The sequence below is a fragment of the Phaseolus vulgaris genome, chromosome 3, assembly GCF_051622355.1.
Source record: "Phaseolus vulgaris cultivar YP4 chromosome 3, ASM5162235v1, whole genome shotgun sequence".
NCBI lineage: Eukaryota > Viridiplantae > Streptophyta > Magnoliopsida > Fabales > Fabaceae > Phaseolus > Phaseolus vulgaris.
The window spans coordinates 40,074,016-40,087,388 of NC_143500.1; the positions used below are offsets into that span (position 1 = coordinate 40,074,016).

Genomic DNA, 13,373 nt, shown 5'->3' on the forward strand with positions numbered 1-13,373 from the left:
AATATATGACTTGAGACGAAGTTAATTGACTACAAATATTGAGTACTTTTTCTAAACAAACAAAGAGGCTATCAAGTCATCAACACACGAACATGCAATAATCATCCTTTTAACATGCAACTACAATTATTCTTAGTTGAGATAATATTCATTCATACAAATATCAGTTGTCAATACATGTCATGATAAGAAGCTATTAGAAAGTGCAACAACAAGACATTATTAAGTGACAATTGTTTGGCAAACATACCAAATTATCGCAAGTATCATATCTATATAGACTATATATAATTTTTCAATAAAAAGAAAGTGAATTATAGGATTTTATTATTTTTAAACAAAAGACAATATTTTAAAGGAAAAATAAAAGTAAAGATCAAATAAGGAATTAGGGTTTTAGAATAATAGAGAAAATAATAAGCAAAGTGAATTAAAATAAGAATCACAAGACATCCATACATGTAAATGTATTGAAGATATGTTGGAGGTTGAATTTACTATCTTACCATGCAACACACTTTTCTCCATTCCACCAATTTTAATTACACATTTAATTAAACAATCTATAAATTGAATTTAAACTCAAAAAATTTCATTGATAAAATATCTATGTTACTTAAGGAAGATCCTAACAATCTACAAATTTGATTTAAACTCAATTTATCATTAAGAAAATACCTATATTATTTAAGAAAGATCATCATTTATTGGTAATTGTTTTTAAGCAACTATAATTAAAGTTGGAGACTTAATAAAAATTTGATTGATAGTTTCTACCCTTAATCTTAGTGATAGATTGCACGAGAGTTTTTCTATCAAGATTATAATTTACAAAAAGGTTTCTCAATCGTAATTAAAGTAATGAATTCATGATTTTGTTTATCAAGTTAGAAAAATATCAAGAATAAAGTAAAAACAATAAAATGAATAACCAATATTGTCAAAAATAAGGGAATAAATTAGATGAATCAGACAATTACATCAACATCTAACACTAAGGTATTTGGTCACTCATAGTTTCACACTTATGCCAACACTAAAAGAAATATTAAATACTAAAAGTGTATTGTAGTGTTTAGGTCTTGGGGATTATACTCAAGGGTGTACAATGTTGTAGGTACAAGATTGTCACCCCCTAAGTTTATAATATTTTGAATTGGATTTTTTTTCTTCATGATTAACTTAGAAAGTGACTCCTAAGACAAACAAGAATACTAATGACAAAATTATTACTCATTTGAAATGTGTCATAAGACTGGTTTAAATGAGAGTCACTTGCTCAAACTACTTGAGTGAGTAGATGATTTGATTCATTGAGGTATTGGTTCAATTCAAACTAAAATATTTGTCTTTTCTTTAAAAAATAAAAAAATAAAAAAATTACAATAATAAATAATAAAAAATAAATTTACAATAATACCATAATGTATACTTTTTCTCATGACGAGACTCAAATTTATGAGGTTGTCGTTCAGAATCCTCTTTGGGTTAAGGCAATGAAGGATGAATCAGTTGCTCTTGCTATAAGAACCGAGAAAAAATAGGTTTAGAGTAGAATTGATATAATTAAAATGACACTTGAATATTTTATTATTGAAGTTAAAAGAGTATATAAATAGAAATTCAGCTATTCAGGTTTCATTTTAAAAGAATCATCATCTCTCTAAAAACTTATTTTTCCTTTTCTCTGTCTTCTCTCTAAGATTCTTAGCAATTTGACGATCGAAGTCCGCCCTTGGACTCTTAGCAGTGAAATGTACAAGATTGCCCGATCAAAATCTTAGATAGAGTAAGTTCATTCTTGGCTCCTTTTCCTTTGAGTTAGTTTTGATCTAGTTAGGTTTCCCTTTAATTAATCTTGCATGTGATGTTTGTATCTTCAGAAGTAGTCTCTATTAGCTCAGAATCCTAGTAGTATGGTTAGATTTGTGATCAAAACTCTTTGGTGCAGGTTAAGTGACCTTTAAGTTTTTGGTAGATTTGGAGCTCTTAGTGAGTATCTGCTTAAGTTCAGGTAAGGGAAACTAATTTAAATTATCAATAGAACCCTTGACTAGAAGATCTGGATGTGGGGGTGACGTGGTTCACCAGTTTCGAATTTTTTATTTGCAAGATTTCTTGTTTTGAGTATATTAAAAATTGATTGAAATTAAAATGTGAAATTGTAGATATAGTAGATGTTGTAGAATGTATATGAGTTTGGAATTGAATGAGTTAATGAATGCATTTGAATAGTTTGTTAAATCAAGTTAAGTGTAATGTGTAGATTTTATAAATTTATGAATTGAATGAAATGCTGGTTTAGAATTTAAACAACTTTATGTAGAACTTTTATGCATATCTCGCTCAAGCCAGAATAAAAGGGAAAGATAGGGTGCTCTCGGGTTCATTCTTGATCAAGCGAGAAGGAATCTCGCTCAAGCGAGACCTAGGATGAAATTTTGGGTGCTCTCGGGTGGAATCTCGCTTCTCGCTTGAGCGAGACTCATTCTCGCTCAAGCAAGCAAATTCCCGCTCAAGCGGACTCTCTGTAAAAAAATGAAAACTGAAAGTTTTATATTTGCTTTTAAAAGGTTGGTTTATTTATTTCTCTATAGTTTTACTTATAAATTATGTAAACTTTTATTTCATCTATATTTAATTGAAAATTTCTTTAATTATACATTTATATGATTAGTAAATGAATTGTTATGTGTTTTGGAAATTCTAAAATTTGGTATGATTTGATTGTTTGATGTTTGATCTTGTGAGATTCATAATATGAAATCAAGACATAATATTTTTCAGGAAAGAAAATACCATGTTAAGATTGTTTAGGATGCGCATTGACTAGGGATTTGTCTAAAATGAGATATCCTAACTCTCAAGAGATAATGAAATCATATACATGAAGTTATTTAGGTGGTGAGAGTCGAAGGAGGTTCATATAAATGAGGTAAGTTGTTTGAAAGATAACTAACTTGACCTAATATATAAGTTAACCCTGTCATACTAGGAGAGAAATGATATTGAGATTATTTATGCGCGTAGTTGTGTAAAATTTAATGAAGAAGAAGCTTCCTCATATAGAAGATTGGTAGGACACCTCATTTATCTTGCCAATACACGTCCAAATATTGCTTATGATGTTAACCACCTTAGTCACTTTGTATATGCACCAACCAACATTCATTCTCAGGCACCTGAGCATGTTCTCAATGACTGATCAAGTTGCTCCCTATCTTCTCTTCCATGCAAACGGTTGATTATTTTACAAAGTCTATTTCACATAAAATGTTCAAGACCTTATATTCCAAGTTGAGAATGAATTTATTCACAACTTGAGGGAAGATGTTAAATATAATTTTGTTACTGTATTTCTATTATTTTGTTATTTGTTTTGGGTTTTTTTTGGTTTGGGCTTTTACTACTATTTATATATTCTCATTCTTTGTAATGTCTAAACACTGTATTTTTCATTTTCTGATTAATAAAACCTTTTGCTCATCTCTTCTCTCTCTCAAACTTCTTCTTCCCGTTCTTAATGAAGTCTATATTTACACTATCTTTTTTGAACATACAATATTAGGGTTTTTGGTTTGGCACATTTTGCAACTTATTGCAAGTGATTACTTTTATGACTTTCCATTGTGTATACAACCCTTTCTATTTATTTTCGTTTCATTGCTAATAAGCGTGATGATTTTTTTTTCGGACTCCAAACACTAATGCTAATATATATAAAGTATATATATTCGAATGAAACAAGTAATTTGTCTTTACATGTCATTAATTTCTCAAAATGCTGAAACTTAATGATACAACTTCTTTAACGAATTGAAAATGGAAATATCCTACTAGTTAATTAAAGGAAGTATTTTGACTTTAGTGTCCAATTATTTTCTTTATCAGACAAAGAAATATTCAAAAGAGATAGAAGAAATACCACAAAGTACAAACAAATTATGGTTTGATTTTTTAAGACCACAATATATTTTTAATATTATTTGATTATTATATTAATATGATTAATATTGGTTTCACCCAATTGAACTAGGGAAGAACCTTGAAGCATAAATTGTTTATAGTTGAGCGCGGGATTTTTAAAAAATGGCATTAATAAAAAGGGATAAAAGACGTGTCTAAACTAAAATAGTTGAACAAGATAGATTGAAAGCCGAGATAATAATAAATGAAGAAATCTTAAAAGGAGGATTCGTGGGACAGGTGGCAGAAGGAAAGAAGGCTGTGACGGTTGGAAGTACCCAACACAAATATCCACTCACAAGCTCTCTTTCTGTGAGAGAATGAGAAACCATATTTTTGAGCCATTCTCCCACGTGTCTCTTCTCTGCTAAATTTTAATTTTAATTTTAATTTTTGTAATAATTAATCATTAAATATTAAAGATATAAAAATAAATTCAACCCCTTTTCTCCCTTTCTTTCCCCACCTCCTAATTCAACTCTCTCTCTCTTAGACACACAACAAAAGGACCCAATTCGACTCCAAAACACAACCGAAATCAGAACAAAACAAAGTCCAAGTATTTTCTCCGCTCCCTCTCGCGTTTCCTCATTTTCTTCAATTATTTTTTAAATTATCCAACGCTCGCAAATTACAAATTCTATTTTACTTTTCCAATTTTGGCACAGTGCCTCCTCCTCAATTTTCTGATTTTTTTTTTGTTAGGAATTGTTTGGTGAGAATGGCGAGTTCAGTGGAGAAAGAGGTTGGTGCTGCTGGTGCTGGTGCTGCTGTTGATGTTGGTGCGGGTGCAGGTGCGGATGCAGGTGTGGATGCGGCTTCAGGGGAAGAACCTCTGTCGTTGGAACTTCCTGCTCCATCTGGTTGGAAGAAGAAGGTTTCACTTCTGATTCCTTGTTCTTCCTTCTTCGTTGACTATTCATTTTTTTGGGAATTCGTGTTATCCCGTGCCTTTTGTTTGTTTTTGCTCGAATTTCTGTGGGTTTCGTTTGTTTTTGTGATTTGTTTTGCGTTCTGCTAGATGGTACCCCAACCTAGGGCTTTTATTTTCTCTTTTCGCATTTTCTTATTGCTTACGATTTGTGTCGCGCTGATTACTTATGCTAAGAAATTCGCTGCAAAGGTTTGGGCTTTTTATCTTCTGAATTCGGAAAATTGTCTCTCTGCTGAGTGTTGAGTCGCCTGTTAGGGTTTTCTAGATGTGTTCTTTGTTTCCGTGTAAGGAAAAGGATTTTGATAGGTTTGAACTGTATGTCTTGCAATATTCCTTTGACATGTTTATCTCGTTGCATTTGTGAAGTTTTGTGGTTTCTGCAAGGGGTTGCATTCATTTTTGCAGTTTGCCTGCAGTAAAGATTTTATTTATTTATTGTAAAAAAAAAAATTTATTTATTTTGTAGTTACGAGAAAGTTTCCGCTTTTCTAGCCAATAATTGTGACCGAAGAAGTTTGCTGCACATGTAACACTGCCATTTTGTGCAAATATGTTGAGCCTTACTTTCTGGAATTTTCTTTGTTTCTTGGCTTTTGTTTTAGATTTGATATGATGGGTATCATGCTATTGTACTTCATTGTTCCTGTTCTTAGTGTTTGTATATTATTGATTTTTTCTTATACATTTGGGCATGGAAACTCCATGAAGATTGACTTATTGTTTATTGGCGGCTCCATTTGTTCTAATATGATATCGTGTGTTGCTTTATTGTCGGTTCACTTGGTTGTTTTTATTTGATTTATTCTGTGGTAGTATTAGTATGTGCAGCGTTTACCAAATAACATTTTTTTTTTCACAATCATAGATGAACTTCTACTATTTTCTTTTTAAAACTACAGGAAAACTGGGTTAAGTTGGATTACTGGTGAATAAAGACATCAATCTACATTTTCCAAGATTCTTTTATAAATATTTTTTCATGGGAAATCATGCTTGTTTTATTCTTGTATCTTAATCAACTTTCACTGCTTAATTTAATACCCTCCTGGTTCCCCAAAACTAAAGTAGTGAGAAAAGAGAAGTGGCAGAAATCATAAAATATCTTCAGTTATTTCATGTTTGAGCCCAACATAATTTCTCATTCTCAGAATTTTGTCCTAATGCTATTAGAGGGTTCGGTTAGCCTGTGATAATGACCATATTCTCTGGTTTTCCTTTACCATAATTTTTGCTGACTGTGGTTCTTTTAATAAATTGCATAATTTTGTTAAACTGAAAATATTTGGTTTTGTATGTCACAGTAGATGAGGTTGGACTCCAGGATTGTGAGTAAAGTTATCATTCTCCATTTGACAAGATACCTTTTACACGTGGCCATTCTTCAGGAAACACGAATATTGAATAGTTTTACTCTTGTATCAGAAATCAGGATCACCTGCCAAGTTCTTAACAAACAGTCCTCCCCGTTCCCCTAAAGTAGGTGAAAAAATGAGTTGCTGAAATTATAAACAAATCTCGAATAATTTAGTGTTTGAGATCCCAGAACAGTTTCTTGTTCAATTCTCAATTTCCCCCGTCCTGTTTAGTTTTTAGGTGTTCAGCTAAAACTGTCCCAAACTTAATGGTAATTTAGTACTTATTTGATGTGGTTCTTTGCTGGGCTTTGGGCATTTCAACGCTTGTGGTAAGAAAGGGATCATATAGCTTTACGCAAATAGTGCAACTTCTGTGTTAATGTATTATTTGCAACAAAATCAGCTTAATCAGCAACTTTTTGAGCTGTTTGTTATTCTTCCTTGTGACTTTTTAAGCTGCTTATTTCCTTGGATAAATTCTACTGTTTTTTTATACTGAATACGTTATTTATGAGATGCTAGAATGATGCCTGGCAATCTACATGAAACATTTCATGTTACTTTTGCAGGTGAAACTTTCAATGAGCATGAAAAATCATTTTATTAATACTCTTTTTAGTTGTTTACATTCATTTTCTATTACTTTCTTATTTGAGTCGTTTGGTTTTGAGGATGGAAATAGAGATGAAACATTTTCTTTTTTTCTATCCCTTACATCGGAGTAACCCACCATGTAACATACTTTATCATATTTGTTGAAGTATGCACTTATTTCCCGAGGTTTACAAAACATCAAAACCTTTACAAAATCTAAGCAATCACCAAATGAAAACTATTTTGGAACACTTGTGACCCCCATGGAAATTTTTCTAAGGTGAATCAATTGAGAGTTTGAGCTATCCAGTTGTGGTCCGTTAGATCATTGTAGAGATACTGGCATTTATTATACATATTTCATATATAATAAGTTATTGCATATCTTTAGGGTGATCTAATGCACAGAAGGAATCTTGAGAACTCAACCTCCCTACAAACTCTGAAAATAAACAAACTACAAAAGGGTCTTTATATAAATACAAAACTAGATCGGTTTTATGTAAGTTTTGTAAGAAGGTGTTGTCACCTTATGTCCCGAGATAAACTCTGTGTCCTTTTGCTGCATGATATTGTCTATTTATTTTCTATATTGCAGTTTTAGATTAGTAAATGGTTCATATACAGTCCTCAAGAAAACTATTTTGGAACACTTGTGACCCCCATGGAAATTTTTTTAAGGTGAATCAATTGAGAGTTTGAGCTATCTAGTTGTGGTCCATTAGATCATTATAGAGATACTGGCATTTATTATACATATTTCATATATAATAAGTTATTGCATATCTTTAGGGTGATCTAATGCACAGAAGGAATCTTGAGAGCTCAACCTCACTACAAACTCTGAAAATAAACAAACTACAAAAGGGTCTTTATATAATACAAAACTAGATAGGATTTTATGTAAGTTTTGTAAGGAGGTGTTGTCACCTTATCTCCCGAGATAAACTCTGGGTCCTTTTGCTGCATGATATTGTCTATTTATTTTCTATACTGCAGTTTTAGATTGGTAAATGGTTCATATACAGTCCATATGTGTGCATTTTTTGTGTTTATGGTCACAGTATGAGCCTCGGATACTTGCCTTCACATTTTTCGTCTCCTCCACACCATTCCATGAACTTTGACTTTTCCCAGGTATAGCCTGAATGGAAGAATTAAAGAGGGAAAGAAAAGCCTTCTGACTGAAAAAGGTTAATTTGGTGCCATGCTACTCTTTTCCTAAAGTTTTAACAGTAAAACTGCTAGCTTTTAACAGCCTTTGATGTTTAAATAGCCACATATATGCTTAAAACTGTGAAAACATTTTTTCAAATAAAGGGAACAAGAAAACATAATCAAGTTTTGTCAAGGGTTTAATTTGCTATTCAAATAATAAGTTGTGTTTTAATTGCATTTGTACCAAATACGTCAGTGTAATGTTATTTGTGGAAGTCAATAACATAAACAAGAACCTTGTATGTATTAAAGTTGAATGTATTACTGTTGTTAATTTGTTGTGTGTTTAAGCATATAAGATTATTCATAAATCATATTTCCCTTGCAGTTCTTTCCTAAAAAGTATGGAACCCCAAAGAAAAATGAGATTGCATTCACTGCACCAACTGGAGAGGAGATCCATAATCGGAAGCAACTGGAGCAGTATTTGAAAGCACACCCTGGTGGCCCAGCTGTATCTGAATTTGATTGGGGCACTGGTGAGACCCCAAGAAGATCGGCAAGAATCAGTGAGAAGGCGAAGACAACTCCTCCCCCAGAATATGAGCCCCCAAAGAAACGTGGCAAGAAATCACCGGCTTTGAAAAAAGAAGCTTCTCAGGAAGAAGAAAAAGATGAAACAAAAGATGTGCAAATGGAAGAAGCTGACGAAACTAAGGATGAGAAAGATTTAGAGCAGGAAAAAAATGTTGTGGAGGAAAACCAAGATGAGAAGAGAGCAGAGGATACAGATGGCAAAGAATCCACTCATCCTGAAGAAAGTACTGATAAACCTAAGGATGATGAAAATTTCAAGACCGCTGACGCAGAGCTGCATGCGTCAAAAGAGAAACTTGAGGACAAACTAGTTGAGGGCTCTGAAGTTGTTCAGAGTAAAGATGAAGAAAAGATTGAACAGCCACTGGAGGAGACAAAGAAAGATGATGGAACTGATGAGAAAAAGGTTGAACTGGAAGGAGAGAATAAGGAAGAACGTAGTAAAGGTACTCAAGTATCTCAAGTGAATGATGAAGAAAAGGTTGGAGAGCCACTCGAGGAGACAAAGAGAGATGATGGAACTAATGAAAACAAGGTTGAACTGGAAAGAGTGAATAAGGTGGAACATAACAAAGGCACTCAAGTGAATGAAGAAGCACATTTTAAGGTTCATGATATAAATAAGAAGGCTGAATCAGAGTTGACTGAGAATGGAAGCTGAACTGGATAGGTGAAATCACCTAAATAAGGAATAATAAACTTGGGTTCTCTTCTCCCTTTCTGACCCCTTTAGATCTGTCCGAGTATGACTGTAGTTTTGTTGTGATGTTATTTATCTGATTGTTTATTGAAACTATAGACAATAATAGAGTAGTTCTATAATGTCCATCCTCTATGTACTGTAGAGACGTGTAGCTTCTAGTTCCCTTCGTAAAGTTATGTTGTAAGATACTTGTATGTCATGTGGACCTGTAATAGTGTACGATCGTGAACCCAAATATTTTATTTACTCCTAAATTGTTATCTCAGGATTTATAGCGTAACTACCATGTTTACTGCCATGTGTCCGAGCTGAAAAAGGTCGGTCCAATTTGCACCGGAGGTATTACTTATTTATATTTTCATTATATTATTAAACTAACACATCATCAGGTGTATTTATATCGTCAATAGAATTGAGTGAGTTGTGTAACATTATTTAGGGGAAGTGTTCTGCTTGTTTGTGCAAGAATACATATGGTTTCAAACAAAAAAAGAGCAATAATAACAACAGTTAGCCTTGAATATGGGTAGGGTTGCTCATGACCCTTGACATGTTTTCTGCTCTTTTAGTGGCCAAACAAGGGGTGGTAAAAGTAAACATGGTGTGAATAACATAATAATCAAAGAATGGTTCTTTATTGACCCAAACCACAATTTAATTTTGATCTTCCTACAACAACTTGAAAGCCTTTTATTTGTGCTGTCTGTTGAACAAGAAAAAACAAGTTAAATTCTCGACAACAACAAAATTGCAATTTTGCGCGACACCATTCACACTCAAGCCCAAATATTTTGAGCAACGAATGATGAGTACGTTGGTATTTTCTACTGGTGATAGGTAAAGCTGAAATTGCACTGCACCAAGTCACCAATTAGGTGACCCAGACGGGAAGTTAATGTATTTTACAAATTGAGATGAGATAAAATGTGTTGTAGCTACCATCAAAGCCCTTTAAGCTGAACAATCAGCCCCGTCAAGGAGGTCCACTTCTCAAAAGCACTGGCGGAAGACACAAAGGCAATTTTGGAGGACTCAACATCATTCTTAGCAACTGCCAGAAAGTAAAAAAACAGAAATAAGAGTTAGTTTAAGTCAAGGGATCTTGTAGCCACCATTTTTAGTACACCCTCACTCTTAATTACATAATCCTGAATAAATAAAAAGTCATAAATGAATAAAAAAAATTACTTGCACAACTGTATATGCCAAAATAACATCCTAAATGATGCATTTACACACTAATTGCACCTGGGCTATTTTTCTTTTGTGGGTGATATCCAGCAATATTAACATGAGACGTAGAGGCGGACAAGGTATGGGGGTAGGAACATATTTTGTGTTTTGTATGAAGTTAGTACCTGATGAAATCAATGAAGCTATGGAGGAATTGAATGTGTCAACCTCACTCTTTTCTTCGGAACTGGCACTCAACTGTTAAAAGATCACCCAGAAACTGTAAGATACTCGATCAAGAATATTTGAATAAATATATAGAAGCTCTATTAAAAAAAATCTCCCATTGTTAAAATTCAGAATCAGATGCAGATAATATGAGAGTTTAGATACACAAGGAGGAAAAACTAATGCAGATTAAGTGATTAACAAAGAAAATAGATGATTGATGTTATCATAGCAATGTACACTATCTACGGACTTCGGATAGGATCACACTAGTATGGTGATAATAATGGTATGATTGCATTGCAACTGATTAATAACTGACACGTTTTGTAAAGGAAGATTTCATACAAAAGTGTTCATAATAACTTCAATTATTTAAGAAACTAGACTAACCTTATTCAAAGCAATATTAGCTTTCTGGACCCAATCAGTATCAGTGCCACTCCCAAAGACAGAAGCGGCTGTAGGTAGATCATTGTTTTCAATTGCTTTACCAACTTCACTCAGTTTGTACACTAGATCCTGAAGATACCCTGCAAATATTTTTCAATTTTGAGTTGCTAAGTCACTGAGGGAAATTGTGCTGGCTGAATCTAAGAATTTAGTGCAAAGAAGGTAGCCTGAACATTTTCTTTTATGCTGCCCCTAAAAAACTGGTGTTTTTGGTATCATGAATGGAACTTGAGCACATAAGTACAAGAACAAATGAATAGAGGTTCATCATGGAAGAGAAATAAGAGTTCTGTCTCACACTCTTGAGATTACCATGGTTGGGAGGACAAAAAGGAGCTCAGCTAGTGTGGTCCCTAAAAATATTAATTCTATGGCTGTTTCCCTGAGCTGGCACTATACATACTAGCTAAGCTACAATCATGCCTTGAGATACAGAGAGCAGACAACTTTCTTTTGAAAAGGAAAGTTAAGTTCCGTTTCAGATGGTTAAAAATAAGAATTTAATTAAAATACACTGACAGTATAAAGGTTTTTAACGTTGAGTGTTGATATGTTTACAATCATGCACTAGATTATAACTCAAAAATAAAAAAACATTTTACTGAAATGGATCAATTTTAAAATTGTATTGAACAAATCACAGTGTAAACCGGTGCATTTGAATTTGCAGTTGTGAAAGTAATATTTCCTTCAATTTTACAATCATCCGGTAACAGCTTAAAAGAGACAGGTAAAATAAATAGATCAGCACAGCTAGCTCTGGATGTGTTGAAATTTATTAATTCAATTGAAAATTTCTGAGTTCCTATGAACAAAAGCGATTCAGTTAATATTTGTGAATTTGTGAAAGAAACAGGTAACTAAATCCAATATGAATTCAATTCTAATACAAGGTCTAAAACGCTTTACAACAATGAGGTGTTATCAAGCCATCTAATAAGTTATTGAACCTCATGTAATAGTTAATATTGTTACACTTATTAAATAAGATACAACTACAAACTTCGATGGTTCTCTAAAATTTGTTTACACTAATGTTCCATTAAAAAAACTCCTTACAGTAGAAGACGCCATATGTGCCCTTTTGAGAGATTTTTGTTCATTCACACCCTCAAGAATTGGGCTCAACTACTCTACTGCTATCGTTTGCAAACTCTAAACTCATCAATATAACGTTTATTTGCATTCCGGAGTGAATAAAGTCAATCAATTAAAGGAAAGAGACATGAAAATGAATTTCAGGTTGGGGAAACACGTTTTGAGAGTGCATCCACATTCACCCGATAATGTAATCTAGGGAAAAGTAAAATGTCACTTTGCATGAACAGACCTGTTTCTTTGGTAGAGGATTTGATCACACCTTGTCTTTCAAGTCTCTTTTTCCTGTCCCTCTTTACTTTTTCCAAGAGCTCCTCGTCATCATCTGCTTCAAGTATTGCAGCATGAGAACCCTCACCAGAAAATGAAAGCACAAAACTGGCGAGAAAGCTGATGGATAAGCCTCTTTTGGTAAGAATTGGAGGGTGTATTGATGGCTGATTAACTGCTTTGCAAAGTGTTAATTGCCTTTTCACACTACAATTGATGGGGTGGTAAACATATGTTTGTGTTGCCAATGACAAAGAGGTTGATGATGGTAGACAGAAGGGGTGTGCAGCTGGGAGAAAATATAATGCCATTTTTTCCTTTCTACCTTTTTTTCTTTTCCTTATTTTTTCCTGTATTTTTGGCCTGAAAATGCAGCAGGCATGGCAAGTTGGAACCTGTTGAGGATAAGGTTGTTGGATTCTGTAATCAGATCCAGTCATTTTTAAGATTCTGAAGGGTATTGTGGTCATTGAAAAGTATCTCCATAATCTACTACCATTCATGATGGCATGGTATCTTCCAAATTTCAAAGTGGGTGAAAGGTTGGAAATTGACTGTGGAAAGTTGGCTAGAATGCATCCTTTTCCCATCTTCCAAAATTTTGGCCCATCAATTATTAACTCATTACCTTAACCATAAGTACACCATTGTAAAAAGGATTTAGCTTAAAGCTTCATCAAAATCAAGTATAACCAATAATGAACCGTACAAGAACTAACGCTTATCTGGGGCATGTTCTAGAAAGTCCTTTGTCTATGCTGGTTATTCTCAAGCATCTATTGTAGTTAGTAACTTCCACAAGAGATGTTGATTCCTGGTAATTTGGTTGTTAAATATTTTCTAC

At 33.3% G+C, this 13,373-nt stretch overlaps 2 protein-coding genes across 3 annotated transcripts; one reads left to right on the forward strand and one right to left on the reverse strand.

Annotated features, from left to right (window-relative positions):
• Positions 1 to 4,328: 4,328 nt before the first annotated feature.
• LOC137807550 (uncharacterized) lies at positions 4,329 to 9,572 on the forward strand. 2 transcript variants are annotated; one of them, XM_068608235.1, is made up of 3 exons: positions 4,329 to 4,525; positions 4,672 to 4,843; positions 8,396 to 9,572. In XM_068608235.1, exons 2-3 carry the CDS (start codon positions 4,688 to 4,690, stop codon positions 9,263 to 9,265), a joined length of 1,026 nt encoding a protein of 341 aa, XP_068464336.1. In that variant the 5' UTR covers positions 4,329 to 4,525; positions 4,672 to 4,687; the 3' UTR covers positions 9,266 to 9,572. The 2 variants fall into 2 exon arrangements, with proteins under 2 accessions (XP_068464336.1, XP_090156997.1); XM_090300871.1 differs by lacking the exons at positions 4,329 to 4,525; positions 4,672 to 4,843 and adding an exon at positions 7,987 to 8,042.
• A 351-nt stretch (positions 9,573 to 9,923) lies between these two features.
• LOC137807551 (chloroplast thylakoid lumen protein) lies at positions 9,924 to 13,373 on the reverse strand. The gene is made up of 4 exons (XM_068608236.1): positions 12,492 to 13,373; positions 11,102 to 11,241; positions 10,666 to 10,738; positions 9,924 to 10,358 (listed from the first exon to the last, which is right to left on the reverse strand). Exons 1-4 carry the CDS (start codon positions 13,117 to 13,119, stop codon positions 10,249 to 10,251), a joined length of 951 nt encoding a protein of 316 aa, XP_068464337.1. The 5' UTR covers positions 13,120 to 13,373; the 3' UTR covers positions 9,924 to 10,248.